Genomic DNA, 26,318 nt, shown 5'->3' with positions numbered 1-26,318 from the left:
CCCAAAAAAAAAAAATGCAAACACAGTGTGTTAAATGTTTACCGCAATGCATCAAAATACACTCACAGGACGAGAAGAAACAAAGTGCAGTCCTTGACATTTATTTCTGGTACATTTGCAAGTTGCCAGACAAGAGACCAAAAATATAGAATGACAGAACAGGATGGAAGAAGTCAGTCAAATATTTTCATCAGTTTAGATCACATTTCTTATCAACATTTCTTTCATCCTCACAAACTTTAGTGTTTAATCTCTACAAAAGCTCTTCATATCTCTTCAAAATATACCGGTATTTAATTTGTGTGCGATCGCGGCAACAAAAGTACCATATAAATTAATTCATCAACACAAAGTTACAAGCGATCCAAATTGCTTGGATGATTGTGTAGAAAAGCTGAATACTGCTTCAACAAAATAAGAACAAAAACAGTTTGAGGGATTAAATAGTTATCTGGGTATATTAAAGACACTCTTACGGTGTTGACCAGCACAAAGACGACAGTACCGGTTGCAGTCCACCAACCTACAGAGATGCCTATGTGCAAAAAGCAAACGAATGAAGAGGTGGGATCCTTTCGCATTGCTGCAGTAAAACCTTCCAAGTTCAACGCGACATTTTGGTTTTTTTCCTTCTTCGTTTAACTTTGGAGATTCCACCATTATGCAGGTACCGTATACGCTACAATTCAGTAAACCTTACACTGTTGCTAGGAGTTCTGATGTTCTATTATTTATCTCAGTTACACCTAAAAATGAATTAAACCAACTGCACTGATCTTAGTCAACATCAATCGGCGCATCTAGTGCACCTTCAAAATGATCACCTGATTGAACAAATTGAATGTACAAATCTACACTGAGGAGTTCAATTTACATTTTAGGCACTTGAATTCACAATAGTTCAGCATGCCCTAATACCAAAGACATGGCAGTGTGTGCGTTTTTGTCCGTGTGCGTGGTGCATCAGTCAGATTAGTGCTTTTTTTTTTTTCTTTTTTTTTTTATCTAGTTGTTTTTTCCAGTCACAAGCTTGTAAATGACGTTCACATGGGAAGCGCTTGTCTTAATAAGCTTGCTACATCACACAAAAAAAATTAACACACACACACAGTTAAAGTTTCCCAATGGAAACTCGACAATCGCCCTCACCTACGTTTGGATAGCACAGCTCACATAGGATGAATAGGTCGGGGTGCGTCTCGCCACTGAGCTGTCCTACTTTTAAAAACAAATCGTGATAAAGAAATGTCATATCATGAGACAACAAACAAAACAAATAAATAAATAAATCCATGAGTTAAGCACACGGACGGTGCTAAAATGTCTTGACAGAAATGTGTAAGTCATCAGTAGTTTAGCCTTACTCTTAATGTACCGCCGACTTGTCATCCAGCGTGTATATCTCGATAATACCTGACCTTGCGCGTGGTATGTTCACGTTCACGCCTACAGTCACCGAGTACTCCTCGCAAAGCCCCTCACGTACCTGTCCACGTGAAGATTTTAAGTGTCGAGAAACAGTGAAAGCAGATCATTATTCCACTCGTTAAGAGTTTAGCGGCTGTAATTACGTGACCGTAAAAGTTTGTGCGGACTGTTTTTTTTTTTGCATTATTAAGTGGATTAGTCATGCTTTCTTAATAGCAGGAGAACAGATGTTCGGTCTATGAAAATAATTTAGCAGCATAGAAGACCATTCAGTTCCCAGCCAGGTAGAGAGTGACTGTGAGAATAGTTATTGCCAATAAGCAAGGGGGGGAAAAAAAAGTGCAGAATCAGTCCAATTGAAAACCATGAAAAAAAAAAAAAAAACATGAGGAGAAATTTCTTGCTATGAATCCATAGCAAGAAATGTCTCCAGTGCTTAACCAAGCCTTCAATACTTGACAAAACAACTTGGATTACATTGCTGCATCTCATTGGTGTGTTTGAAAAGGTGTTGAATAGGTATGGGCAGCAAATAAGAAAAGATACACGACTACAACGAGTCATAGACTGTTGTTGGGTATTTCCAAATAAATAGCCTGCAGAAAACACAGTACGGTCACGTGAATATTGCCACTGCCCCAGTAATGGGAGGCAAAAATCAACCTGGGTGGGATTTTCTATGATAACGACAAACGAATGCAACCCGACAGGGCTAACCTTGTTTTACAGTCTGTGCCTACGAGGGTCTGAGCGGGGCGGGGAGGGCGGCGGGGGCAGGGTTACGGTGGTCGGGGGATCGACCGGGTCATTCATTGGTAAGACCAGACGGGTGCCCCGAATGGCCACCTCATGCTCAGCCAGCGCCAATTCGTGATCCAGGCCCTCGTCGGCGGCGGATGGACGGTGGCGCTTAATGCTGCTGGAGCTCGAGCCGTCCGTGCTGACTGTGACGTCGGCGTACATGGAGCCGACGCTGGCGTCGTTCAGGATGAAGTCGGAATCATCGTCGTGGAGCGGGCCCTCGTTCTAGTGTGAGCAGTCATTTTAAGAACCTTCTGAGGACCCGCTGATTCAAATGTGTTAGATAACGATATTGACGTTCAAACCTCGTATGCTTGCGGGCTGGTGAGGCACCGTGCTAGGGGTCCGCAACAGGCGGGCAGGGTGGCAGTGAGAGGGGGGCCACTGTGGGTCAAGAGGGGTTTCAGGTAGCTGCGCAAAAGGTGTCAAGGACATTGAACATTTTTGAAAAAGTTCAAATTATCCAGAAGATTGATACCGAAACAGTTCGGGTTTTTAATCTAACCCCACTGAAAGAACATTTCTGATAAGCTAAGATCCCTGCGCCTCAAAAATCCATGAAATGACACGAGGTGTGCCGCAGGGATCAATTTTAGGCCCTTACTGTTTCAATTTATGCTCCCTCTAAAATTGAAATCCGAGAGTTCCCATTCACATCAAAGGATACTTGTGATCAAAGTTGTACCAGATCCTGAATGGCCAGGCGCTCTCATGCTTTGTGTTCCTCCTCTGTGAGCCATCCAGCATTCCTGAACTCTGTCAGGCGGAACATTGGCTTGCATGATTTCTTTTTTTTAGCAAAGGAAAACCAACAGATTTCTATGTGTGATACATACTGAATGGTCTTGATCAGAGTCCACACCCACACTGAGGAGGAGAAAAAAAAGACAGAAGCGGGACTTTGGAAGTATAAAAATTACATATTCATACTAGATACACTATATGTGGACAGGTGGTAGGGTAAATTCAGTTATGGGCCTTACGGAATACTCATGAAGGACAACATAGGCGTGGTGCCGCCTCCGCAGAGCCACACGGTGAAGAAGACAATCAGCAAGGTGGTAGAGAACATCATCTGGCGGGCATAGGTGGCCGTGTCGCGGATGGATAGGGCAAATGTCATCGCCCCGCGCAGTCCTAGAAGGGACGAGATGAAGTTTAGAAATACAGTAGTGGACAATCTAAAAAAAAAAAAAAAGACAACATTGGCATTTAAAAGCAAGAACTCCAACAAAAAGCCTCAAAATATTCAACCCGCAAACACTGATAATGTATCAGAATGAAAAATACAGAAATTATGTAAATGAATCGTTTGGAAATTGTGCTCAGGACACACTTGAAATGTGGTTTTTGGACCATCCTGTCATGTTATACCTTCAATAACACTTCCCTTTCCTGGAGCAAAGAGGCAGATCATGAACCTTTTCCTCATACGGCGTACCTGCAAACATCATGACGTGCTGGAAATTGGAACCAATCTTGTTCTTGCGGCCGAGGTTGAGCAGGAAGGACAATGGGTAAATGTTTGCCGCCCTGCCCAAGAACACTGCTACCTAGAGTAAGATTTTAGTCAAGGGCAAATACCTTGGAGATTCTATTCCATGATAGGAATGCACATTCCAAATAAATAGCCAAGACCTCTTTGAGTCAAGGATACAAAGGCCCCGATGATGAACAGAGGGTTGAAGACGTGCGATTGAAAGGAGAAGAGCGTCAGGCCCATGTAGGAGAAAATGAAGTTCTCCGCCAGAAAGTTGAGCAGCTCAAACAACTGTGTTGTAACAAGCACATGATAAGGACACGGGCGAGTCTGTTGACATTCTTTGGCGACTGACATGTCGCAGTTGGCGCGTACCTGTTTGGTTCGATCCTGTGAGTCACGAGAGAGATTGTTATAGGTGTAGTGAGCCTGAGTCATCCCGCAGAACAGCACGGCGACCACGCCTAGATTCAAACAATCAGAACGTGACGAGCCGGTTGAGCGCCATACGAATACGATTAAATTCTAACGACGTGAATATGGCACCGGTAAAACCGCAAGCTTCGGCCAACAGGAAGGTGCTCCAGGACATGAGGAAAAACAGCGCCGTCTCCAACAAGGGGAAGTCTCTCAGCTTGGTAAACTTGGTCACGTGATGAAAAGTTAAGATGAATCAGCAATCAGATGATAATGTGTCCAAAAATTGTTGCCATCATTTATCACTGATGGGTCATATTAAATAAACCCAAAGTACAATAACCACACAAACAGGACACCAAGGATGCAATAATCAGATAACACAAAGGATATGAGAGCTGTCACCACACCGGTGGCTACGCCGAGAGCAAACGATCCGCTGAAGACGCCAAGGAAGATGCCGAAGGATTTGAGCATGGCCATGGCTTCAAAGCTGTGGCTGTTGTCCCCCGTCGGCTGGTAAGCCACAATGGAGCTGAGGACCGAATGGACGGCATAAACATACACACCGTTAGGGGAAAAAAAAAAAAAAAAAAAACAGCGGTGAGGAACCCACCAGATGACAAGGAACCAGTAGCCATGAATGTCTGATAAGATGTGATTTACATCCACACTGCGACTTTTGTATTTTTTGGGGAAATGTTATGAGTCACTTTGTGGATCCCCAATACGCCACCACAAACACAAATTCCAACCACCCACCGAGGAATAACTGTCTGGTTCTTCTCCAGCCATTCCTCCTCGCCCTCGGGACTCACAATTCGAGCCCCCCGCCTACTTTGCTTCTCCAAACGGAGAAGAACACTGCATGCATACGTACGGGTAGGTGATGAATGACAGATGAAGGAATGGAAGGCCAGCAATGGAACGACAGGGATTTGTGTTAGTGACATCGGCCGATTCGTGGAGGGATTATGGGAGTTTGTGTTGATTCTTCGGCGGGTTTTCAAGAAAACTTACGACGAGAGGACGATGGCCACGGCGTCATTGAGCACGCTTTCCCCAAAAAGTAAAGCATACAGGTCCACGTCTACCTTCAGCTCGTTGAAAATGGCCAGCACTGTCACTGCAATACAAAGACAAGGGATTTGAGAGCCACAAAGAAGTTAAACAAGCATCTTGATTGACTCTGAGGGTAGATAAGAAAAATCATTAAGCTGGATAATGCTTCAAAAGATCTCACAATTTCTTTTTTTTTTATGTCCATGTTGTACCTGGGTCTGTCGCTGACACGATGGCCCCAAAGAAGAGACAGTCGGTGAAGTAAAAATCTCCCCCGAGCTGGCCCACCACTTTCATGAAGGACACAAATCCGTACATGATGAGCCTGGAGGACATTACAAGAATCTTTCAGACACTGGATAGCACATTGTAATTAAAGTAGATTAATTTGATTGGATCACTTACCCAATAATAAAGCAAGATATAACAGTTCCCAGGAAAGCGTAGGCCAGGATGGATCCAATGTTGCGGAAAAAATGTCTCTGGGACAGACCAAGACAAACATTTATGAAAAATTAATCCAGCCCACAATCAAATCTGAAAACAAATTAAACAATTGTGATTGGGTCCCAATATGCCCCAATACTGGGCCTCTTCTCTAGCACAGTTAACTTTGAATATTAAGTGTTCTTTAGATCACCTTACCCGTTTTAGACTGTAGCCTGCATGGAAGATGATCGGGGGCAGCAAAATGTTGAAAAAGACTTCTGGGTCAAAAGTAACCTGAGAAAATGGAGAATAAATGATGCTTTGGTCGTTCCATAAATGATAAGACAACAATCAGAAAGATAATTGAATATATAAATAATGACAAGGTCTCGGCTTGCCTTTCTCAACATCTCGTCGTCCTGCACTTGGTGGCCTTTGCTTCGACTGACTTCGCCCTTTAGGGTGTACTCGTAAAATCGCCCGCTGACGTTCACCAGCAAGGTGGCAGGACTGGCGTTCACCGCACAACCCTGCACTACGTCGCTCATGCTCGGGGGCACGTGGACGCCGAATCGGAGTATCACACCCACCAGAAGGCCTTTCAAGGAGGAGAAAAAGAGAGAATTAGGTGGTGGTCATTGTTTCCATATGAATACGTTATTTACAATGCTTTGCTGCCATCTAGTGGGCAAATTGGGGAATCTTTACGCACACGCTCAGTTACAACCATACTACTTAATTGTCAATGTTACTGTCGAGAAGCGGCTGTACAGTAATATGTCAAATTGTGTAACCAACGCCATCATTAAGCATCCAGTCAGCTAGTTAGCATGGATGCTACACAGTGTCCACGGGTGATTTGCTCGAGGCGAGCTCTTACCATAGATCATGGCGAGTCCCGTTTCGTGGAGGAACCGAAAGCGCCTGTGCTTAAAGAGCCATATAGTGAGAATAGTAAGCGTTAGGAGCATGATGAATATGAGCAGGTTGGCACTGTCTTGGCGGTGGCTTTCTTCAGCCAGCCTCTCTGTTGCGACGTTGTCCATTGCGTTGCTCTCGCCTCTCCCGACAAGAACGAAAGATAGCAACGCGAACGGCAGCGACCACAACGCCGTCGGGGATTTAACGTGAAGGGGTATTATTTGCGTAGACGCCATAGTGGCGCTAATGTTTGTAGTAGCTGGAGAAGCGCAATATCCCCGTGACAGACCACAACAAACGGAGTCAAATTCCGGGCTGGTGTCAAAATAAAAGAACTTCCGGTTATTCAAAATCAGATTAATAAATACACGTAGTACAGTATTATATTTACTACTGTATAAATACAATAAATTTATATATTTCCAGAAAATTTGAGTCAAAATACGTTTAGGAACGAATATAACTATCTCTGATTACAATTTGCTGTTGACCAGTGCAAAATGTCATGTATGTACTTAATAAAACCTGCTCAGACAAAAATGACAGACGCCAGTGCATCTTTAAGTGGATCCAAATTACAATGAATAAAATAATAAAACAAATATTCGTCTAATTAAACTGATGTGTAAGATATGATCATATATGATTAAAACTATGAATCTGTTATTTGCTGTAAAGACATTAAAGGCTGAACACAATGAATGGTATGGCAAGATCAATCTTTGTAAAAAGTGGCTTATTTTCGTTTTGTAAAAGATCCTTCTTTAATAATATGTGTTTTATATCCACGTCACTCACATTTGGGTACATGTTAAAATCCTCAAGGTTGCTTTCACAAGGAGGAAACAAAAGCAAAAGGTGCAGTCGCACACATGATGGAAAGTGCTACCAGTGACTTCCCCATGCCGTCTGAACTTCAGAAAACAAAAAAAGAGCTGAACCTGATCTGCATGTAAATATGGGTTTAATTTTAAATATTTAAATGCTAAATCCAGTGTGTCTCTATTGGCAAAGGTAATATTTACAATTAGGATTACAATCCAAATATTGTTGCACCAACCTGTAATTATTATTTTGTGATCTTTCATAAGGTGCTCATGTAGATAGTCGATAAGTCGACAGTTTCCGCTGACAGGAAGCATAACCCACTAAAGTCAAGGGCAGGAAACACCCAAATGTGACACATTGCCCTCAGATGTACTCGAGCCGCATCTGAAAGCATCCACGCTCTCAAGTGCCACGATGTTACATAAATTGCTGTTACTTCTCGTTGTGGTAGGTCCTGGCTTTGCTGAAGAACCCCCAGGTAAGAACATTTGATGTTCCATTCAATTATGGCTAATTTGACTTAGTCTGCAGTTTGTTTGTATTCTTAGTCATTTTCCTGAGGGGACTCACAGAAACCAAAAGGTTTTACTGCACTTGGTTTTCCTGTGTTTGTTTTGTCTCGCAGATGTTGACTGTGTTGTGTTGCATTTGGAGTCTGTGAAATGTACCTGGAACAACCCTAAAGTCAATTACACCTTCCGGAGCTGGTTAGTTCAAATGAAACGCTATGACTTGAGATGAATTGCTCTTTCTTTTAATCAAGGGGGTGCCAAATAAATACGTGTTGTGTTTTCAATGACAATCTGAATAAGACAGCAACTGGATACTTTTTGATTTTTCTTACACAGGTTTCATGATGAAGAAGTCAGAGAGTGTGAGAAGTACATAACAAATAACAGTCTAAAAATTGGCTGCATTCAGCCGTATGGTGACAGAGCCAACAGGTTTCTCACTTTTTACATGCAACTGGTGCATGGCAACGACACTTTTCCGAAGAGCGATTATCTTAAAAGCAAAGGTACTGAAATTGTTGCACATTTTAGGGGCAAATTTGTACTTCCTTTTTTTTTTTTTTAAACCCAAAATAATAAATCATTTTGACTTGCCTGCAGTAAAGTTAAATCCACCAACCAACCTGACTGTTCAGAATGGATCCGACTGGAATCTGTGGTTCTATTGGAATCAGACGTTTCCAAAATGTGTGGAAAATGGGATTCGCTATAGGATCAATTTCAAGGAGTGGGTTGTAAGTTACCTGATGTCATCAGAGTCCCTCTTGGTACATTTTCTTTGTGATCTGCACTAGTGTTCCATTTGAAATACTTTTTGCATTCCGCAGCCAGATAGAGTCATTCTAGGGAAGCAAAATTATTGCATCAACTTGCCCTCCAGTCGATCCCAGTATGAGCTTCAGGTGAGAAGCAAATTGCATGAAGCATGCGGAGATTCTGGCTGGAGCGACTGGAGTCATTCTGTGATGTGGGGATCAAACAATGGCACAGGTAATAATATTCCCTGAACAATTTCAGGGGGCATTCGAATAATCTAATCGACCAACCTTTTTTTCTTCTTGTCCCAGAAAGTGACCAAGGCGACGGTTCCATGTTTGTCTGGATAATTGTGTACTTTCTGGCTCCCGTTATCCTCATCCTGATGGTCGTCCTGTTACTCCGTTACGAGAGGTGAGTCAGACCACGTCTGTGCGCTCCCGTCTGACGACAAGGTTCTGTCTAACAAAAGTAATGGTACAAATGATGGTGCAACAAGCACAATTCTACAAAAAAAATGAATATTTGTGATCTGTTGTTGATGTGATGACCTCCAAAATTGTCATAGGTTCAGAGTCATCTTCATTCATGTGGTACCCAAGCCATCCCTGATTCCTCAAGACATTGAGGTAAGGAGCAACCAGTTGCCCAGTTTAAATCTAGATCTATTATTCTATGGAATACTATAAACACAATTGATAGAAAATATTGTTAAACACTTTTTTTTTTTTCTAAAGCCTTGGCCTCAAATCTCCAAAGGCCTGAAAGAAGGCTTCAAGGCAAGCTACCACGAGCAAGCCTGTCCAGTTCGAGAGTACCGTCAGGTCCCCCAGTGACCGGTCTGACAGCCCGAGATCCAACAGGTCCACCTCTAGTCCCTCTTTGACACAATCCAAACAGACAAACGGGAAACTTCCTGTTGCTCGTCGACATCCACTCTCTCTACCTCGTATTGTTATTCTGGAGTTAAGTTACTTTTACCACTTTATTGGTTTCACCACAACCTTTTGGAAGCAGTTTGGTCAGTAAAACAGGTATCAAACAAATGATTAAATTCAGATCAGGAGAAAACTAAAGTGAAATCTGACCACACAGACAGCACTGTCACAAAATGTTCTTATCTGCTGTTATTTTACTTAGTAACTTGATTGCAAATGGATAACCTCACCTTGGGGTTGACTTCCCCTTCAATGTACATTTATCTGGAATAAAACCAACTTTTTCTGAAAGTTTTGCCCTTTTAATCGTTTTGTACAATCAGGTGATCTTGCATTTGAACTTGCATGCAACAGAAGTCATAATGGTTTATCTCTGTCGCAGTAAACGCTCGGTACGGGAAGTCCAGGCCCAGTCCAGTTGTCCTCAATTGGTGGTGTCCAAGAGAGCAGGGAATTAAGGCAACATACATATCTTCCTGTTTCTAGAAGGGTGGGGCGCAGGGTGGCTGTCCCCAGCTAAAGGAGACGCTCATCGGCTAGCTAGTTCCTTAGCTGAACCCGTCAACCACCGCATTTAATTAATGTATCTACGTGATATTTGCACATTTGCGCATCCACTTTTCAGTTTGACCCCTTTTATTTTTTTGCAATTGCACAACAAAAACAACTGCAGCCCGACAACATGTCAGAGGCTTCGGTTGCTGACACTCGCCGGCTAAATTCCAAGCCCCAGGAGCTCACGGATGCATATGGTCCACCCAGCAATTTTTTGGAAATAGACGTTTACGATCCACAGATCGTCGGAGTCGGGCGGCACCGGTATACAACTTATACAGTACGGACGCGGGTATGTGTTTGATATGACTGTCGAAAAAGCTTGTAGCCAACATGTTAACGTGGTTCGACTCGAAGGAACCGGGCTGTGACGCCGGGATTGGTGCCTCGTCTTGGCTACAGCGGAACTCGAGTGCCGGAGATTGTTTGAGGCCTAGTATGTGGTTGAGCAAGGAGGACTGTGTCGTCGCTTGACGTGTATTAAATATACTTAAAACTACACAGGGTAAAACAACTCTGTTCACTGATACCACATCGAGGGAACCTTTGAAGCAGCATTTAGTTTTATTGAACATAATTTGAACGGCACGAAAATGCGTCTCGTAGCGAAAACTGCTTGGCTATGCTAACCGTAAACAGCTTACACTGTGGTTTTGTGGTCATTTTAAATTATTCCCGTGCACTTTTACTTATAGGTTACACAATTAACGTTGATTTTATGTATTTCAAATACATTGCATCCTTTTTGCAACGAATGTTAAAGTTGAACTTGTTGTAGCGATCGACGTCAATAAGTTTAGCTAGCTGACGTTAACATCGGTACAACTTGATTAATATCTATAGATCTTTAGTTATTCAAGTATTTTAAATACAGTTCAGTTATTTATTCCTATGTCAGTGTTTTTGTTGAGTACGGCCTCCTCCAAGTGAACTCTCAACATCAACCAAATTTCAACGGATAGGAAGCAATTTTTGCTGCCCTTGCATTGTAGAATATTTACTAGGTCACATGTCGTCTGTGCAAGTCACTGACTCTTGTGTGCTTGCATCCTTTACGCAGACCAACCTTCCCATTTTCAAACTGAAGGATTCCTGTGTAACCAGACGATACAGTGACTTTGAGTGGTTAAAGAATGAGCTGGAGCGAGATAGCAAGGTGAGTGAGGTTAATGAGCTCGCAGATTCTATTTTTAATTTGTATTCATTTTTCATCAGATTGTAGTATCACATCTCCCGGGTAAAGCCCTGAAGAGACAGTTGCCGTTCCGCAACGACGAAGGGCTTTTTGAGGAATCGTTCATTGAGGAGCGGCGATTGGGTTTGGAGCAATTCATCAACAGGTCAATAAATGAGCTCAAATCTAACAAATGCTCACAGTAGTATCTTGATATGAAAAGGCTCTGAAAGTCCCATTGTGTCCAATAGTTTAAGTTTGCACAACCATATCACATATGTGTGCTACTGTAATAGGTTATGCAATATTAAAACTGAAGCATACTGTGCGTGTGTTTCTCTAGAATTGCAGGTCACCCTTTGGCCCAGAATGAGCGCTGTCTGCACATGTTCTTGCAAGAAGCCGAGATTGACCGGAACTACATTCCCGGAAAAGTACGACACTAGGCTTACCGAGGGGTCGGGGGCGGTCGGGTGGTGGGGCTTTAATTAATCTCCTCTGGGATGTAGAATGGACTTTTCTTTCTCTCATTATCAAGTCAAAACACTCTCTATTTCAGAGCATGTTCTTCCGCCGTGCATCTTTGTGACTTGTCTCTTGCGTGCGCTTTTGTTTTCCAACTACAAGCTGACAGTAGTTTTTCATTGGGCAGTGAAATACAAACTACAACATGCTACATGTGCTATTTTCGCCCGTGAGTGTCATAAAATCATGATTGTAATATAATGTGAATAAAGTAGATTGCTGTCAAAGTGTGTCTCATGCAATTTCTGATGGTGTTTTTTGTTTTTGTTTTGTTTTGTCTTAGGTATGAGTGAAGTAAGTTTATTTACAATTCTCAATTCAGTTGCATGAGCTTTTTAACTATTGCGAAGGAGCATAATTGTACATCCCTCATTAACCAAAAACTCTCCTAACCAAGTTTGTCAAAATTAACTGCACTAATATGCAGGTGCATGCTAAACCTGCACGCTTCTTTGATTATTTTTATGTGTTGCAATCATGCTGATGAATAATTTCTGTTGTTGGCTAAATGCTGCATTTTCATATTAACAATAAGTAAAGCCTTCATTTTCTTGTCTGTACCGTGTACAAGAAAATGACTGGACTTTTTTGTGAAGACACAAAGCTAACCGTGAGGAACTATGTAATCTCACGTTTTAGTATAATACAAGTAATAATTTCACCAAGCCGATCAAAGACAAAGATATTATTACAAAAATACAGTAAGTCAACCTCACCTGCATGGAAGTCAGAGTCAGCACATTGGAAGGGTCAACATTTCCTCATATTCACAATTTAGATTTCGCCATCTTCTGGGAATTTGCGCAATCCTTTCCTTCTGATGTGCCCACTTTGGCCAGCTAGGGGCAGTATGAGAGAGACATATACTGTCAAGTGAGATGTCTCACCTCTCTCAGCTCATCAATAAATACAGCACTAATATCAGCAATTCCAAACAGAGGATAAAGAATATCCGACTGCACCTTTGTTCTCTTTTAAACACTTTGTATTGTATTTTAAGTACAGTACAAACAATATTCTCTTTATATTTGGCCACTTGACCTGCAGTGTCAGCCCAGACAAAAGCACTTCTTGTGTTTGACTTTGTGGTTTGTTTTGTTTTCTCTCTCCACTATCCAAACAGACGCCTGCACCTTCTCCATTTATTTCTACAGCTTGTCAGTTTCAAGCCGGTGGAGGAAACTACCCAAATATTGCTCCCATTGTGTAAATCGTTTGTTGTCTCTCTCTGTAATTCCTCTTATGTACATTACTAAGTTGTTGGTGAATGACAATGTTTGATTAATTTTTTTCCCCTGATGATGAATATTTACCGCCACAAAATGCTTCAGACGAGCGTTCACCTTGTGTGCTTCGTATTTGCTTTTTGGTCGCTAGTAAGATAACCTCCCAAAGTGAAGCAAGATGTAGCATCGCAAAGAAAACGCTGACTTGTTTAGTCTGTGTGCGCTTTTAGTCGGGATCACTCACAGTGATGTCATCACGCCTAAATGGTCACACTACCAGTTTATGCACATCTGAAGTTAAGCAAGCAAATACGAGCACTGTGAGGTTCATCACACCCATTTGAATCATTTGAAATAGTCATCGAAATCTCGAGTAAGATGTCTCGGCTTATTTTCTTTGTTCCCCCCCTTCAATTCCATAAAGATGATTGTGAAGTGTATGTTATCATTCCAGTTCTACAATGAGTACTGAGGAATTCCTCTTGTTATTTTTCCGTCCGACCATTAAATTTCCTGCTGCCTGCTGTGTCACGTCTACAAATCCTTTCAGTCGAGGGAAGGGAAAAAAAAGTCAGTGAACGGCGCAAAGTTCTACTTTGAGTTGGAAACGTGTCGCGGGAGCCACGTGATGAGAGGCTTCACGCTGGCGGATGACCTACTTCTATCAATGGGAACCGCTGAAACGGATCGTCGACACGCAAAATGAGATTGGAAGAATATTAATTACATGTGTTATCATAGTCTGTTAGAAATAAAACTAGATGGTGATGGAATGCGATAATCCACAGGATTCAACCCTCAAACTCAACTACGTGAAAAACATACAGTAAGTTAATTAAATAAAAGTAGATTTAAACAATACATAATACAATAATTATTTAATAATACACAAAATCAACCTTAGTAAGATACAGTAATATTCGTCATTTTTGCTGACAACAAAAACTACACTAAGGTCCTTACTCAACTTCAGTTTACTAAATTTCACAGGAAGTGGTTGCGTCTTTTTTTTTTTGCGTAAGCTCAAAGTCTCAAAACAAAACATCCCACTTTTATGTTTTGGCCAATCAAAGGAATAAAGTGTGTGTGGCAAGCAGGAAGCGTGACAATAAGTACAAGCTCGAGCTTTAGTTGATGTACAACACTGAGCCTTTTTGTTTCACTACACACGAAAACCCAAAGCCCTTTTTCCTGTTGTTGCTCTCCTCGCAGTAGGGGATTAAGCGGCAAAGGGGGCATTCTGGCTGGCTGCAGGTGGATTAAAGTCGTCCCAGAAATAGTGATCTTGTGATGTAGACCTTGACATGACTATAATTGGACACAATGGACTATAGGAATTCTAAACATTACAGTCAAATCTGGCTTCACATGAGTCATGATTCTGTGACTTGGTTCCAATTGTTTACATTGCACATGCATTGAATTGTCTTTGATTTCATTGTATCCTTTCCATTCAGACCAAAAGAACTATTTTTAACTGACCAATAATAATCATACATATGTCGGAACGCAGTCTGTCGTATTTACAACTATATTAAACATCTGAGAGTTGATGGGGAAAGAGTCACTATATTATATTCATCCAAAGAATAATGTCAACACACTTGTGCGCAAGTTGGAAAGATTTTGAAAAGAATTATTGCGATTTACTATGGCAATATTTGTCAAGGTCCTCTTTCTTCTGTGACTTTTTGAAAATGTTGATTTAATTCCAAACTGTTGCTCTTCTTCAGCATTTAACTTCAGAGGTTCTACTTTGTGCTTTGATGCATTTCATAAAAATGTCTTGAAAGTCTCGAGTAATGATAGTAGGCCGACCTTCCCCGTCAAATTAGGACAGTAACCTGCAACACAAAGCAGCTTTGATGTGCTGGCCTTATCCTGAGAAATGAAAGCGGACATGCATGATGGGCACAGCGGTCCAAGACACAGATTAGGTCGTGTTTGGTTAGCGCTCTGCAATGACGTCCGTGTTTGTAGAGACACCTATTGCGGGTTTAGCTTGATAAAGTGGAAATAAATCGAAAGAGCAGCGAGGCCGGGCAAGGACAAAAGGGGCGTTGCTCAAACCACGGTAGGGGGGGAGAACATTTCGATTTAGGAACCCGTTGGATGTCAAGTTAACTCGTCCTGAAAGTCAATTAAATTAGCCTTGCAGATGGTGCAAAGCAAACTAAAAGAAAAGTGGAGGCCTCACCGCCAAATGACCCAGTATTGCTAACATCTGGGTGTGTACACCGTTGAATTTGCAATATCACAGTGACAAATCGTCACAACTTTTTCTGCAAGGTCAGATTGTTTCTGTCTTCTCATTGGCTTCAATTCAAAACATGCCACAAGGGAAACCGCAGTCTCGATTGATTTTCATGACTATTTTAATCCAAAATACATGTCCCTTTTAATAGAACTGACTGCTGATGATTTACAAAAATAGTTCAACAAAATGCTGCATAGAGGACTCAGAAGAGCATCAGACAACACTTTCTGATGAACATTACAGCTCGAGTTCTAACCAGAATGAGATCAGACCATATTTGTCCAATTCTAAAAGCTTTATACTGGCTCCCTGTCAGCTGTAGAAAAGGTTGTGAGATTTTGCTACTGAGTGGTTTAGATCCCAAATTAGGTAAGCCCAGAGTTCAAAGCGGCATTTAGTTCTTATGATGCAATTATGCAAAGCAAATTGAGTTCGTTTGTTTATGAAATGTGCAATATTAATGAAGCTGCCTTTCCTAGAAGTTCGTTTTTCAGGGTTTGTATATTTTTCGCCTTTGGACAATGAATGGGAAGGGCCATCCCATGTGACGTCACTTTGTTTACACACACACATACACCCACACACATACGCACGCACGCCCTCCGCCCACTTTCAAGCAGATCAAAAAGCAAGTTCCCGGAGCTACGGAACGAGATAATTCATCAGCAAGCAAGACTTTCTGCTGTTTTCCAGCTTTTCTGGGCTTTGATCCAAACGGTGTTCACGGTAATAACCTTTTTACTTTTTAAAAACGTGACTTCGACATTAAGGAAGCTCTACTTATTTTGGCGGTCACCCGAGTCGACTGACGCTATCCTTCCATTAGCTTTTTTTCCATAAATGGTGCCCCTAATTGTTCAAAAAAAGAAAAAATTATTGCGATGGTTATTTAAATACAACAATAAGAATTAACGTTGACTTTGCCCGTAGTTTTAGTAAGCGTTACGGCTATCGCCTTGCTGCTTTATTTTACATTTTAAGCGGGTAATCGGATGACGTCAGAGCCTTTGAAAGAGTTCCAAATCACGCTGTTTTTTTTATATTGGAAGAATGTGTGAGTTTTTATGTTTGGATGCACGATTCATCTTGCATACACTATTTTAGTCTTGTGTTTCATTCATTGTTATGGTACGACACGCACGATTACTAGTAAGGCGTGGAATTACGGTGATGCTCTTCACGGACTCCCTTAACTATATGATTTTACAGTTCTGTCAGAGGATCGCTCAACTAAATAGCGCTGTATCGTGAATAAGAGTAGCGTAGCCTCTTGTTATCTATAGCAACACTCCATGTTCATGAAACAAAAATAAACTTTAAAAAATATAGCTTTCTGGCCGTGTTCTGAATTTGACTTTTGCAAATTACGACGTTTTATGGAAACAGTGAAAGCAACCTTCAGAACCGGAGTCGTACGAAGCCACGTAGCCTAGCAGCTGCTGTTTTGTCGGTGACAGACGCTCCTAACTCCCCTCAGGGCGCGTCAAATAGCGTAAGTAAAGCTGATTCCTTCTTTTTACGATCAAGCAAACTTGTTCGATATCTATTTTAATAATTTGTTTGCCTTAAAAGTGAGTCATCCTTCCCTTTAATGTTGCCATGATGTTCTAGGGTAGTTACCACGCGTGTGTTGCATCAGCCTGCGCTCAACCACAATGTACTCAAATAACTAGCACGGAAATAGGAGTCAAATAGATCAGAATTAATATTTTATCGTCATTTACCATTTCCAGCTGTCAGTAAGGTGTCTCGATATGGTGGTATGGAGGTTGTGGGACGTGTCCTCGTTTATATTGTAGTAAACTGATAATTATACAGAAGATTACACTACACGGACGCTAGAATCGGAGCCTTTAAATGTATCAATCAGCAATATTCCAGTCAGTGATTTGATGTATATTATTTTTTATGATTGGAATTTACAGCTAAGCCAGGAGGTTTTATGCCCATGAATGAGTTTTTGTGATGCAACGCCCGAGGTGGGCTCTGTAGACGCATTTGAAAGCTTTATGACAAAGTTCAAAGTCGGAACGGTCTGTTGATTTGAATGTTTAAAAGAATATTAGATAATTGTGGTCATTGGCAGGTTTATACTTGCATTGTATGATTGGCGGAAGGTGAAGTTTTACAGGAACCGCTTTGCAGGTTTTGCAACGGGAAGAATGCACACCACACCTAAATGTCCTTAAAATATTTTTCTCATGATCAACCAGTAGACATTTTACGATTCTAAGGTCATCTCTCAAACAGTGTTGATGACTCTCGCTGGCTTGATGAAGTCAGTTAATGGTTAGTACAGTTAAGCTGTTGTAGTAGTTGTAGTATTGGGCACATAAGATTGAGTTGTGGCTTTGTTTTTAAAGATTTGGACAATTTTAAACTAAACAATAGCTTTAGATGATAACTACATTGTTAAAATAGTTGTCAATTAATTCGGCACATCCAACTCTTCGTTATTATTGTGCAACAAAGAGAGATAAGTAACATTTTGTCTACTTCACTGGATTATTAAAATATTTTGAGAGTCAAAATGAAGACAATGTTTTCAAACGATTGGATACTTTGATATAATTTCTTGGAGAGAGAGGTGAATTTTTTTTCAGCTCGTTTTCTATTTTCTTTCCTGGATCATCGCTCGTGGGAAAATAAGCAGATTCCCGCTTGTCACATTCCATCTCCCTGCGAGTTCACTATTTACTTTTTTTTTTTTTTTTTGGCAGCCGTTCTTGCTTCCAGCCAGGTGACTTAAAGGGTCGCCCGGTTCGGGCTCGGCGGTCGAGTGGTCCGCACGTACACAAGTTCAAAAGGCGAGCGCACCCTTATGCAAACACGCCAGATCCTTTATGATAAGCTTTAGCTTTCCTTACACATACAAACATACATTGTGGCTCAAAGGGTGGGCTGGGGTAGTGTGTGTGCATGTGTGTGTGTGTTTGCATAACCAGCCGTGTTCTAATACACCTTCCAGGGTTATGCAAGGTCACGTTAGTGCTTTTCAATGGCTGTTTAGTCTTGTAGGCTACTGAACACGGTGTTCTTTTAGGGCTAGTCTTTGGATTAGATGAATGCCGTAGTAATTAAAAAAATAATAATTATCCAATCATTAACGAAAGATGTTTCCAAACTTTCATTGCACTAAGCTTCTCATTTTACAATAGAAAACCAAATTTGAACGGAACAAATATTGAACTTTGTAGCGGTTATGTTGCCGGTTTGCTAATGCAGACCGAGATGCGTACTATTGTGGAATGTGACGACAAGACAAGCAAGACGCATGATATTTACAATGCGAGTTGTGTACAGGTTTTAATTCGGTTAAGTTGTTTGTTGCTTTTCCACCTAATCCTCTTAGAGTCCACGGCAGCTGTTGCCACATTGTAAAAATGTCGTATTGTTTATGTGGATGAAAGTTTTGATTCTTCATTAATGCTTTTAATAGCATGAGGTAAATGACACTCTGCTGCAGGTTGTCCGTTTCTGCATCGTAAAAAGCCGCACCTTGGCATAACCTGTGGCAAATTACAAAGGGTCAATGATAAGATTAGCAGCCCAACCTTTCGTGCCCTCCATTTTGTGTTAAATTGGAAACGCGAGTTATCATATCTGCATAATACTACACTACTTTTTCGACAACTACTTTGGCTCGCTATGCTATCGTCATTCTAAGGTGTGACTGATTATTCTCGTTGGTTCTCATTTTAGTCAAACTACGTGACTCTGGGGCAGTTTGCAAAAAAAATGCAAATGTCGTCCTGCAACCATCTGCTGAACGAGGAAGTCTAGCAACCATACCTAACCTGTTTTAGAATCAACCTTCTAATTATGTACTAAAAACTAAATTGAGAGCAAGTAATCAATTATTAAATTGTCAATATTGTTTAATTTTTTCATATAAATTGTCGATTATTTTGACAATTGATTAGCTGCTGATTAATCGATTTTTTTTGTCACCTCTATTGCATTTTTTTTTTTTTTTTTATGAATCTCCCTCAAAGGATGTCTCTCCAAACCTGCTCTTTTCCTAATTTACATGAAGGGAGACAAAAATAGAGAAGGCAACGCCTCAAATTACACACACGGCTGCAAGCTTGTGTTGTCATACACAGCCGGAACATTCCAGCGCGGTCATTACCTTGCAGTCCGCTCATTGCAAACATGTGGGCCGTGCCCCTGCATCAAGTCCACGTCAGAGCCTTGTTGGTACATCAGGTGATGGCCGAGCCCCCCCATTGTAAACAGAAAGTCGCATGGTTGCGTGTTATCGCCAACTGTTTTTGTTTGACTTTTATGCAGGTGTCCGTCACGCTTTCTTTAGAATCTTGATTGTAGTTACACAACACAAGGGATAAAATGTGACCTGGTTAGCCAAAATTGACACCAACCTGTAATAAATTCACCTGTTCTAGGGGTCCGTGCGATGGAACTTTATATGTTTCAAAAGGCGAGTTATTTGTTTTTTCATCTAGCTTCTCTCCGGGCTGCTACTTTGCCTCATCCAGCTGCTGTTTTCTTCTCCACTGTTGATATTAGCTCGCAGATATTAAACCATGTGTTTCCCGACCGAGTTCTGCGAATTTCAAGCTTACTGAGATAACAAAAGCAGCGTGCATGGGTTCCCCTTCTATATTTTCCCAGTCGACTGTTAACACGAAATATTTGAAAGCGTGTCGGCAACTGTGGCTCTCCTTAAACGCTGACACTAAGTATTAAAAAAAAAAAAAACTGGTCACTTGTGAATCAAGGTATCAGTGGGATTTGCGTGAATCCAGTCCAGTAGCTAGTGGGAGAGCTTTTCTCGTTGGTAACGTACAAGAATCCGAGTGCATGTCGCCGCGGCAACAGCTTTCAGCCGGAATGGAAAGGCTGCAATAATATGTACCGCCTGCTGCCAAACGCTGAGAAACTTTGGCAGTTCCTGAATAGTGAAGTTGTTTTCTTCTCCTCACAGGGTGCCGAATACTGCGCCCTGCCTTATTCTCAAACACGCCCACGCCGACGGACCAATCATCAACAGATCTGCCATCTGCGTAAAGTTTCTCCAGTTCCACGCCTCGAGTCAATCGCACCCACATTGAGAAGGACCAAGTCAAATAGCACCCACACGATTTTACAGCAAAAATGGCGAGCAAGCTGTCCCAATTTGGCAACAAGTTGCTGCGTCGCCGCGCGCTGGATTTATCCAGCGAGGAGACCCGCTTCGCCCGCTGCCTGTCCACCCTGGACCTCATCGCCTTGGGAGTGGGCTCCACCTTGGGCGCCGGCGTTTACGTGCTAGCCGGCGAGGTGGCCCGCGAGAAGGCCGGGCCCGCCATTGTCCTCTGCTTCCTCATAGCCGCGCTGTCGTCGATGTTGGCGGGCCTGTGCTACGCCGAGTTCGGAGCTCGCGTCCCCAAGACGGGCTCTGCGTACCTCTACAGCTACGTGACGGTGGGGGAGATTTGGGCCTTCATCACCGGCTGGAATCTCATACTTTCCTATGTGATCGGTGAGTCCAACGCAAATACAAAATGAGAACACTTCCACCCGACTAACCTTTTGCCTTTCACAATTTGTCGCAGGTACGGCGAGCGTGGCTCGTGCTTGGAGCTCCACTTTCGACAACCTAGTGGAGCAAAAGATCTCGGACTTCTTCAAAGCCGCCATGACAATGAAGGTGCCCGGCCAAGTGTTGGCTGAGTACCCTGACCTTTTTGCACTCATCTTGGTGCTCCTGCTCACCGGTGAGTCAGCTTTGTTAGACAAATACAAATGATCTTGGCCATTGTCTACATTTGGAGGGTTTTTTGGACACCTAGTGTGGGATGTCAAAGTAGTGAGGAAATAGCAGAATGTTATCACGTCTTGGTTTGATGACATTCACGCACTTGGGCCCACTCACTGCGAATGATCTTCCCGGTGTGAACGTTCTCGTCTGCTCTGTGCCCGCAGGCCTGCTGGCCTTTGGCGTGAGCGAGTCGGCGCTGGTCAACAAGATTTTCACCGGCATCAACCTGGTCGTGCTGGGCTTCGTCATTATCTCGGGTTTTGTAAAGGGCGACGCGGCCAACTGGAACCTCACGCTGGAGAACTACACTACGTTCCGGAACGAAAGCAACAGCAGCGAGTAAGTAGTGCGCGCCCTGAAATTGTGTGTCTTCAACTTTGTGTATTCAACTGTCCTATCCTCTGAATATCATCTAGTGTCGAGAAAGAATTCGGGACTGGCGGTTTTGCTCCATTCGGCCTTGCCGGCGTTCTCTCCGGTGCCGCTACCTGCTTCTACGCTTTTGTCGGCTTTGACTGCATCGCCACCACAAGTATGTCGGACTTCCTCAAATAGTGGCTAGCTTGGGACATTGTGGTTGTCAGTTCTGCTCACTATTCTCCGCGTTTGTCTTAATGCAGGCGAGGAGGCCAAGAACCCCATGCGTGATATCCCCATCGGCATCGTGGCCTCGCTGCTCATTTGCTTCGTCGCCTACTTCGGCGTGTCGGCCGCGCTCACCTTAATGATGCCTTACTACCAGCTGAACACCCAGAGCCCTCTGCCCGAGGCCTTCACCTACGTGGACTGGGCCCCGGCCCGCTACATCGTGGCCGTGGGCTCGCTGTGCGCTCTGTCCACCAGCCTGCTGGGCTCCATGTTCCCCATGCCCCGCGTCATCTACGCCATGGCGGAGGACGGACTGTTGTTCCGCACGCTGTCCAGAATAAACGCTCGCACCAAAACGCCCATGCTGGCCACCATCGTTTCTGGCATTGTCGCCGGTAAACCGCCTCACTCCAAAAAGCGTATTTCAGTTTTTACTGAGCTACTATTGGCTTAGCTGATCAGTCTGGTGTTTCTCTTCACAGCTCTGATGGCCTTCCTGTTTGACCTTGCCGCTCTGGTTGACCTCATGTCCATCGGAACATTGTTGGCGTATTCACTGGTGGCTATTTGTGTTCTCATCCTCAGGTAGGAAACCCAGTACAACATTTTTCAATTGAATCGTTACTTTTGGTCACCCCATGCTCTGCTCTAAATAAATGGTCTTCCTTCAGGTACCAGCCAGGCACATTGCGGTCATCCAGCCAGACAGAGAAGCTGATGGAAGGCGAGAAAGGGACCGTGAGCGGCGTGGACAGTGGCGACGAGTACACTGAGAGTGAGGAGAAGCCCTTAAGCCAAGCTTTCACCGCCAAGATGCTGCTCAGCCCCAGCTCAAAGAACCCCACGAACATCTCGGGCAAAATCGTCTATGTGACCACCGCCATCATCTGTGAGTACACGACGGCGCGCTATGCAAGAACGCCAACGGGTTATTTTAGTATCTTAACGGTGCCACTGTGTGTGTTCACGCAGCCGTCTTCATCACCATCCTGTGCATCATCCTGGCCAACTTTCTACCGGAGCTGCTGGCCGGCAACGGCGTTGTGGTGGCGTTTTGTGTTATTTTGACTCTGCTGTGCATCGGCTGCCTTATCATCATCTGCAGGCAGCCCGAGAGCAAAGAAGCTCTGACTTTCAAGGTAAAAAAAAAAGCCCGCTGCTAATCTAAAAAAAACAGTCCTTCCCTCTTGTTTTTGTCCTACACCTCATTGAGCAACACAGACAATTGAGTCACCGCAACAAGGCATCACATGACTTGTATACACATCCACATGAGGTGCCACTATTTTCCAAAACGGTCCTTCTGGGTCAGCAAATTTTCCGTCCAAAACAATCGGGCACACAAAGGTATTCTATTACCCTAACCCAATTAATCAAATTTAAATCAACTCTGCAATGCAGATAGAAATAATGAAATGGATCATGAATAATTATAAGGTGAATAATTTTAATTCCACATTGTAACAGACATAATAATGTCATTTTTGGTTTAAGGTTCCTCTCCTCCCTTGGTTGCCCCTGTTCAGCGTTTTCGTCAACATCTACCTCATGATGCAGCTGGACAAGGCCACGTGGTGGCGCTTCACCGTCTGGATGGTCATTGGTACGTTTTGAAGAGAGTTGGCGCAAAACAGCTCGGGTCAACCGCGAGACTTCCTAACACTTTCTCTCCTCTCCTTACCTCCAGGTTTCGCCATCTACTTCTTCTACGGGATACCTAACAGCAGCGCTAACCGTTCATCGCCTCGCAAATATGAGCCGGAGCTGGAGTCCAAGAGCCCCATTTACATGGGAGCCCCCATCGACAGCGACGTGGAGGGGGCCAACAGCCCCTTATAGCCGCATACGCGGTCCCAGAGAACGGAGGGAGTTGCGCTTTGCCAGCGTGCACGTGGACTTTGGAACATTGCCCGAAAGGGAGGCGAGGCTTTTGCCTCTCGTCACACAAGATGCCAATAATAACGTGATGTTTCGGACACTGTGACAACTTTTTTTTTTTCCTCCATTCGTCGCCTGTGCGTGTAGCTAGCCGCATCGCTCTTCTACGTTCACGCAAGATCCTCGTCCTCTCTCGTCTCCGTTAGTGGAGATGATGATTAGCGCTTGTGACGCTACGCTGGCAAATGTCAACTTCTTGTCCACGTACACTAGATTGATTGCACCAGCCTGTTGCTTTGTGTCTGCTGTGTGTGTGTGTATGTATGTATAAACAGGGTAGTTCCGAAGCTAAACAGGCTTAACGTCCTGTTTGGGGACCTAAATGCTGAAAGGTCAATAATGGAACACTATCCATGTTGATGCTAGCTACATGACACTTCAAAGTTTTTCCTATTTACTTTTGAATAGTTGACTTTTCTGCAATTTTTTTTTTTTTTTTTTTACACACTTGTGCGCACCATGAATTGACAAATTGTTACTAGCAAACTTGAATTCGTACCCTGCAAAGTTGTGACTCCGGTCGGCTTTTCAAGTTCCAGTGTCAAATATTGTACATTGTTACCGACAACAAAACAGAACGGCCAAAGTTGTCACCTCGGTTGACTTGCTGTAACTTAATAAGTCAAATGAGTTGGTGATAACGTTGGAACTTTTTGTTGTCTATTCGTGTGCGATCCATAGTTACCCACAAAAAAAAAAACTTGAACTTCTCTTTGACATTCAGTGGACCCTTCATAATTGTGACCTAGGCTGACTTTGTAGTACTAATATGAAAATCAATTGTTTCTGACAACAAAACTTGAATTTCTTGTTAACGTGTTGAGTGTGCAGTGGAACCTCTTAAGTTGTGACACTTTCAGCTTTTCCAAAATCAAATGAATGACAACTTCGCCAATGGAGTGGCAATATTTCTCACTGACTTTAAACTTTTGGATGACGGTTCTCGTCTACTTTCAATTAATAATTTATTTGTTCTCGCCTCATGATACATTTTTAACTCCCGAGGTCCATGTTTTAACTTGCTAAAATTTCATACACATGGTGAAGTAAAAGTAAAATTCACCCTAAGACGTCTGACTAGAAATTGAATGTTTATTGCTATTGTTTTGAGTACAGCACTGGAAAATGAATTGATATTTTATTAATTGTGTTTTTTACCCATTCCCCACTTTGCCATTGGCTTTTCAAAGCCAAAGAAAAAGTAGAACCACATTTAAAGCTGAAGTCTCAGTTGGCTTTGGAGGTTCCACTCCATTTTTTTTTTTTTTTTAAACGCAGCCTTTATCCACACCAAATGAAGTCATTGCAGATGTGAGGGGCGCTTGGTGAAGTCATTGACTGATCAATCGAGTTTGTAGGAATTTTGTCAAGATAGCGCTTCCTGGCTTTATATCGTGGCAGATGTATTGTTGTCATTTGCGATTTAGTTTCAGTTGAAACTTGGCAGCTTTGTCTGTTAAGATGTAGTCTTCTGTCTCTTTAGTAGAGCTCCTTATTTAAATGTGTACATCAGTCATGTTTGGGATGAGTTGATTGAAATGCTTTATCAGTTAACTTAATATTGATCAAATTTTACACTGGGGTGGGCAACCTGTGTACATATATCTACATATACATAATGTAATTTATCGCATCCCATGCGTTAGTAAAGCAAAGCAAAGCAAAATCCTTGAAATGAAATGGACACGTTAATGTTAAGAAAGAGAAAGTAATTTCACAAGAAAGTTGGAATGTTAGGAGTATTTTTATGATAGTATGGTAAAAAAAAAAATCACATAAGACAATACTGTGACATAGCTTTTATTCTAAAAAAAATAGCTTTGATATGTTATCAAATTTTTAGGATAATTATTCTTTTTCTCTAAAGAATATAGTAACTTTTTGAATTAGCACTTTTGATGAATTTATTCTTGTAAGATTCCAACTTTTCTGGTACTGGAGTTTTCCTGTAAAAATGCTTGACTATTCTCGTAAAATTAAGCCTTTTTCCCTTGTAACACTACTTTTTTTTTTTTTTTTTGTAAATTTTATTAATTTTATGTGATTGTTTTATTGTATATTCTGAATGTAGGCCTTCTTAAGTAAAACGGCCCGCTAGAAAAAGGTTTGCCCACCCCTGTGTTGTGACTTGCCATTGAAGTAATCAGCCTTTCTGACCAAAATTAACTACTACTGGCATCTTTTGAAAAAGAATATCAAAAGTTTGTCTATAATGTCATGTAATTTAAAAAATGTCCCCAGCATAATTAATGTGTTTTACTGTGTATTGTACGTACAGTATTTGTGTAAAAGTATATTTGACAAATGCTGTCAATTAGAACCCAAATCCACCCACCCACTATGATCAATGCTGCTGAATAATTGTTGGGAGACAAAAGCATTTTTCATGGTTTGTTTGACTTAAATAATCAGTGCCTCAAAATAATCATCTCTTGTATGGAAAGCACCAAGGCTGGTTGGGAAGAAAAATATCAAAATCATATAAGGCATATGAATCACCTCATCATAACGTTACATCCAGCCCTAGTGCCTTTCAAAACAATTTGTATTTAATCGATTCTTTGATCTTAATAACAATGGTTTGTTTCATTTTGTGTCTTGTTTCCAAAATGTACATATAGCTGTCATGTATAAATAAACCAGGCTGTACTTTTTTTTTTAATAAAAAAGAAAAAAACTTTTTTCATGCTGTCTTGTGTTAAGCGGGGAATACATATTG

General features: G+C 42.2%; 4 protein-coding genes and 1 long non-coding RNA gene across 7 annotated transcripts; 3 read left to right on the top strand and 2 right to left on the bottom strand.

The window, feature by feature from the left end:
• Positions 1-80: 80 nt before the first annotated feature.
• Positions 81-6,893, bottom strand: LOC147043404 (sodium/hydrogen exchanger 6-like). 2 transcript variants are annotated; one of them, XM_085935151.1, is made up of 17 exons: positions 6,498-6,893; positions 6,016-6,215; positions 5,834-5,911; positions 5,594-5,670; positions 5,401-5,513; positions 5,147-5,252; positions 4,889-4,990; positions 4,520-4,661; positions 4,256-4,361; positions 4,085-4,173; positions 3,887-4,000; positions 3,671-3,782; positions 3,213-3,366; positions 3,066-3,096; positions 2,897-2,985; positions 2,535-2,640; positions 81-2,454 (listed from the first exon to the last, which is right to left on the bottom strand). In XM_085935151.1, the coding sequence occupies exons 1-17, from the start codon at positions 6,772-6,774 to the stop codon at positions 2,152-2,154; spliced, it is 2,199 nt and encodes a 732-aa protein (XP_085791277.1). In that variant the 5' UTR covers positions 6,775-6,893; the 3' UTR covers positions 81-2,151. The 2 variants fall into 2 exon arrangements, with proteins under 2 accessions (XP_085791277.1, XP_085791279.1); XM_085935153.1 differs by lacking the exon at positions 4,889-4,990 and having other exon boundaries at positions 6,498-6,889.
• A 258-nt stretch (positions 6,894-7,151) lies between these two features.
• LOC147043401 (uncharacterized) lies at positions 7,152-17,279 on the bottom strand. Of its 2 annotated transcripts, none has more exons than XR_015068596.1 (3): positions 17,034-17,279; positions 8,925-9,096; positions 7,152-8,838 (listed from the first exon to the last, which is right to left on the bottom strand). It is a non-coding gene; the product is annotated as an uncharacterized LOC147043401 (long non-coding RNA). The 2 variants fall into 2 exon arrangements; XR_015068595.1 differs by lacking the exon at positions 17,034-17,279 and adding an exon at positions 9,803-10,992.
• LOC147043403 (cytokine receptor common subunit gamma-like) lies at positions 7,697-9,861 on the top strand. The gene is made up of 8 exons (XM_085935145.1): positions 7,697-7,844; positions 7,992-8,073; positions 8,215-8,384; positions 8,479-8,612; positions 8,706-8,868; positions 8,946-9,048; positions 9,203-9,263; positions 9,372-9,861. Exons 1-8 carry the CDS (start codon positions 7,781-7,783, stop codon positions 9,468-9,470), a joined length of 876 nt encoding a protein of 291 aa, XP_085791271.1. The 5' UTR covers positions 7,697-7,780; the 3' UTR covers positions 9,471-9,861.
• Positions 9,972-13,578, top strand: snx12 (sorting nexin 12). Its single transcript, XM_085935150.1, has 4 exons — positions 9,972-10,419; positions 11,188-11,283; positions 11,343-11,467; positions 11,645-13,578. Exons 1-4 carry the CDS (start codon positions 10,255-10,257, stop codon positions 11,745-11,747), a joined length of 489 nt encoding a protein of 162 aa, XP_085791276.1. The 5' UTR covers positions 9,972-10,254; the 3' UTR covers positions 11,748-13,578.
• On the top strand, positions 15,896-26,280 carry slc7a3a (solute carrier family 7 member 3a). Its single transcript, XM_085935142.1, has 11 exons — positions 15,896-16,035; positions 20,258-20,794; positions 20,868-21,029; positions 21,238-21,412; positions 21,490-21,605; positions 21,694-22,056; positions 22,144-22,246; positions 22,333-22,550; positions 22,634-22,800; positions 23,156-23,264; positions 23,349-26,280. Exons 2-11 carry the CDS (start codon positions 20,428-20,430, stop codon positions 23,498-23,500), a joined length of 1,932 nt encoding a protein of 643 aa, XP_085791268.1. The 5' UTR covers positions 15,896-16,035; positions 20,258-20,427; the 3' UTR covers positions 23,501-26,280.
• Positions 26,281-26,318: the final 38 nt, after the last annotated feature.

Source organism: Syngnathus leptorhynchus, chromosome 17, assembly GCF_054491065.1.
Source record: "Syngnathus leptorhynchus isolate UIUO chromosome 17, UIUO_Slep, whole genome shotgun sequence".
Lineage (NCBI taxonomy): Eukaryota > Metazoa > Chordata > Actinopteri > Syngnathiformes > Syngnathidae > Syngnathus > Syngnathus leptorhynchus.
Note: the sequence above shows the minus strand (reverse complement) of the source record. Positions and strands in the feature narration are given on the sequence as shown.

What these genes read in the sequence shown, in the direction of transcription:
- LOC147043404 (XM_085935151.1), bottom strand. Translation starts at nt 6,774, where the DNA reads ATGGCGTCTACGCAAATAATACCCCTTCACGTTAAATCCCCGACGGCG. An exon ending in CCGGTGTGGTGACAGCTCTC is followed by an intron (nt 4,362 to 4,519) that starts ATATCCTTTGTG and finishes ACTTTTCATCAC; the next exon opens with GTGACCAAGTTTACCAAGCT. An exon ending in ACTCTGATCAAGACCATTCA is followed by an intron (nt 2,986 to 3,065) that starts GTATGTATCACA and finishes TCCGCCTGACAG; the next exon opens with AGTTCAGGAATGCTGGATGG.
- LOC147043403 (XM_085935145.1), top strand. Translation starts at nt 7,781, where the DNA reads ATGTTACATAAATTGCTGTTACTTCTCGTTGTGGTAGGTCCTGGCTTT. An exon ending in CGATTATCTTAAAAGCAAAG is followed by an intron (nt 8,385 to 8,478) that starts GTACTGAAATTG and finishes ACTTGCCTGCAG; the next exon opens with TAAAGTTAAATCCACCAACC. An exon ending in GGGATCAAACAATGGCACAG is followed by an intron (nt 8,869 to 8,945) that starts GTAATAATATTC and finishes TTCTTGTCCCAG; the next exon opens with AAAGTGACCAAGGCGACGGT.
- snx12 (XM_085935150.1), top strand. Translation starts at nt 10,255, where the DNA reads ATGTCAGAGGCTTCGGTTGCTGACACTCGCCGGCTAAATTCCAAGCCC. An exon ending in CTTATACAGTACGGACGCGG is followed by an intron (nt 10,420 to 11,187) that starts GTATGTGTTTGA and finishes TCCTTTACGCAG; the next exon opens with ACCAACCTTCCCATTTTCAA. An exon ending in AGCTGGAGCGAGATAGCAAG is followed by an intron (nt 11,284 to 11,342) that starts GTGAGTGAGGTT and finishes ATTTTTCATCAG; the next exon opens with ATTGTAGTATCACATCTCCC.
- slc7a3a (XM_085935142.1), top strand. Translation starts at nt 20,428, where the DNA reads ATGGCGAGCAAGCTGTCCCAATTTGGCAACAAGTTGCTGCGTCGCCGC. An exon ending in CATACTTTCCTATGTGATCG is followed by an intron (nt 20,795 to 20,867) that starts GTGAGTCCAACG and finishes AATTTGTCGCAG; the next exon opens with GTACGGCGAGCGTGGCTCGT. An exon ending in ATTTGTGTTCTCATCCTCAG is followed by an intron (nt 22,247 to 22,332) that starts GTAGGAAACCCA and finishes GTCTTCCTTCAG; the next exon opens with GTACCAGCCAGGCACATTGC.